At 57.6% G+C, this 2,618-nt stretch overlaps 1 protein-coding gene across 1 annotated transcript; it reads left to right on the top strand.

Annotated features, from left to right (window-relative positions):
* The first annotated feature begins 72 nt into the window (after positions 1-72).
* Positions 73-1,233, top strand: LOC119343017. The gene has a single exon (XM_037614239.1). The coding sequence runs from the start codon at positions 73-75 to the stop codon at positions 1,231-1,233; it is 1,161 nt and encodes a 386-aa protein (XP_037470136.1).
* Positions 1,234-2,618: the final 1,385 nt, after the last annotated feature.

Consider the following 2,618-nt stretch of genomic DNA (forward strand, 5'->3'; position numbering starts at 1 on the left):
GTCCATCTTCTCCCTGATGCACTGCAGCGCCGCCTCGGTGCAGAGCGCGGCCAAGTCGGCGCCCACGTAGCCATGTGTATCCTTGGCAATCAGCTCAAGGTTGACGTCCTCATCCAGCTTCATGTTCTTGGTGTGGATGCGGAGCACTTCGAGACGCCCGACCTCGTCCGGCACGCCGATGTCGATCTCGCGATCAAACCTTCCGAATCGCCTCAAGGCAGGGTCGATGCTGTTGGGACGGTTCGTCGCGCCCATGACGATGACGTGCGCGCGGGCCTTCATGCCATCCATCAGTGTCAGCAGCTGGGAGACGATGCGCCTCTCGACCTCGCCGTGAGTCTTCTCCCTGTTCGGAGCAATGGAGTCGATCTCGTCGATGAAGATGATAGAGGGCGTGTTCTTCTCAGCCTCCTCGAAGGCCTTCCTCAGGTTGCTCTCGCTCTCTCCGGCCATCTTCGACATTATCTCTTGCCCGTTGATAAGGAAGAAGAAGGCCCCGGTCTCGTTGGCCACCGCACGGGCGATCAACGTCTTGCCGGACCCTGGAGGGCCGTACAGGAGGATGCCCTTGGGAGGCTTGACGCCAATGCTCTTGAAGATCTGCGGATGCCTAAGTGGCAGCTCGACGAGCTCCCTGATGAGAGTCAGCGGTTTCCCCATGCCACCCACGTCATCGTAGCCGACGTCGTCAAGCCTCTCCTCGTCCTCCCGCTTGACCGGCTCACCCTCGCAGAATATCTCCGTGTCGGGCGCCACGACACAGTAGTCCACCGCGGGGTCGATCTCCATGACCTTGAACTCGACGCTCCGCATGCCGCCGCGCACGAGGAAGAGGTCGCCCTTGTGGACCGGGCGGAAGGCGTCCACGAAGTAGGGCTTGAGGTAGGCGTCGAAGAGGTTGCCCGTGATGCCCTCGACGGTGTCGTCCAGAGGGAGGATGTGCACGCGCTTACCGAACTTGGCGTCGTGGCACAGGTGCACGGACACGACGTCGGCGATGCGCACGCGCAGGTTGGAGCGGGCTACCTTGTTGATCCTGAGCTTGTGCCCCTCGCAGGTGTCGTCGGCCAGTGCCATGCAGACCGTGTTGTGGCGACGTTTGCCCTTGAGCAGCACGATGTCGTCCTGGAATATGGAGAGCTTCTCCATTGTGGCCGGGTGGAGGTTGCACACGGAGTTGTCGTCGTTGGTGGCGGCCTCCTCCACCACCAGCCGGTTCGCCGCCTTCTTTGACGCCGCCGCGCTCACCATCGCCTTCAACTCTCGTTGATCGACTTGCTGCGTGGTCTCTCGTGTATTACTACTCTCGTTGGATGTTGTCGAGCGCTGATTTGCGTTGGTGTTGTGGTGAGGTGAGGTGGAGACGTGGGGGTTGCACCCTTTATTGAAGGCACGGCCGACTCCGGTTGGAAGGCCGTGATCGTTCGCGTCATATTCGTACTCTTTGCCCGTGGTCCGTGCCGTAATAGGACGCTAACTCTTTTCCTACTACCTTGGCACGATCGGGTCGAAAGAACCCTTCGAACTCGGAATATTTGCACCTGCCTGCGCTAACAATGGCGTGTCCGTGCTGGAGGAGACTGCGGTCGTTCGTGCGATACGAGACGGACAGCACCGAGCCGCTCAGTCGCCGGCTGTCGGGTGCCAAGGAGGAGGCGGTCTCCGACGGCGAGGCACTCGGGGGAGTCATCGAGCGCGTGGCGCCCCTCCAGCGCGCCCTCGAGTCGCGGTGCTGCAGCGTAACGTGGCCGTGGCACTGATGCACGAGGCCCAGCGGCACGCGGAGGAGGCCGAGGCTGCGGTCCGGCGAGCTTGCCGCGGCGGAAGTGCGCGAGAAGACGTAGCAGAGCGCGGCGACGGACGCGCGCATCAGGGAGCTCGAGAGGAGATGCTAGTGCTACGTGATGGCGAACAATGGGCGCTGGAGGCCGCCGCCGCGGAGACGCGGGAGAAGGAGGGGGAGCCATGCATGGGAGGGGCGTGCGCGTCAGGAAGCTCGTGGAGGAGATGCTACCTGATGAGCAATGGGTGGTAGACGTGAACGATTCGTCCTGAGCTTGCCATTGCGGCATCGACATGTTTCGATTTTTCTTCACACTAGATGACTCGTTGCGCCAATGACGCAAAGGCCGACAGCAAGCTAAGTATTTTAAGGGTGGTGATAGGAAAACTCAGACACAGATCTAAAAATAATGAGTACTTACTGCTTGTTAATGTCTCTGTTCATGATTACTGTTTCTCCGAACAGTTTGTGCTAGATGATAGTGCTATGTCCCTTGAGTGGAAGGTGGACGCTGCCAGGTAGCGCATGCCTCTTCCTTGCTTAGCATTTTTGCTGTTGCTGGTGATTACTCGATGTTTGAAACAGAGAAAGTAGTAAAAACAGATAATTATAGATAAGGGGGCATTATGCATATTAATAGATCAATGAGGAGCAATAACAAAGGTTATATAGGTAAAAGCATAGGTGGTAGCTGTTCAAAAGCAACAGATAGCATTGTCGAAAAACAGAGGAAGGTTCCATCCTATTATATAGCTTGTTTATTAGTCCTTAGAATGCTAGATGATATTTAGATACGACTTCCGTTGCTGTCGATGGTTCATCTAAAGGCAATGCA

The sequence above is a fragment of the Triticum dicoccoides genome, unplaced genomic scaffold, assembly GCF_002162155.2.
Source record: "Triticum dicoccoides isolate Atlit2015 ecotype Zavitan unplaced genomic scaffold, WEW_v2.0 scaffold112581, whole genome shotgun sequence".
Lineage (NCBI taxonomy): Eukaryota > Viridiplantae > Streptophyta > Magnoliopsida > Poales > Poaceae > Triticum > Triticum dicoccoides.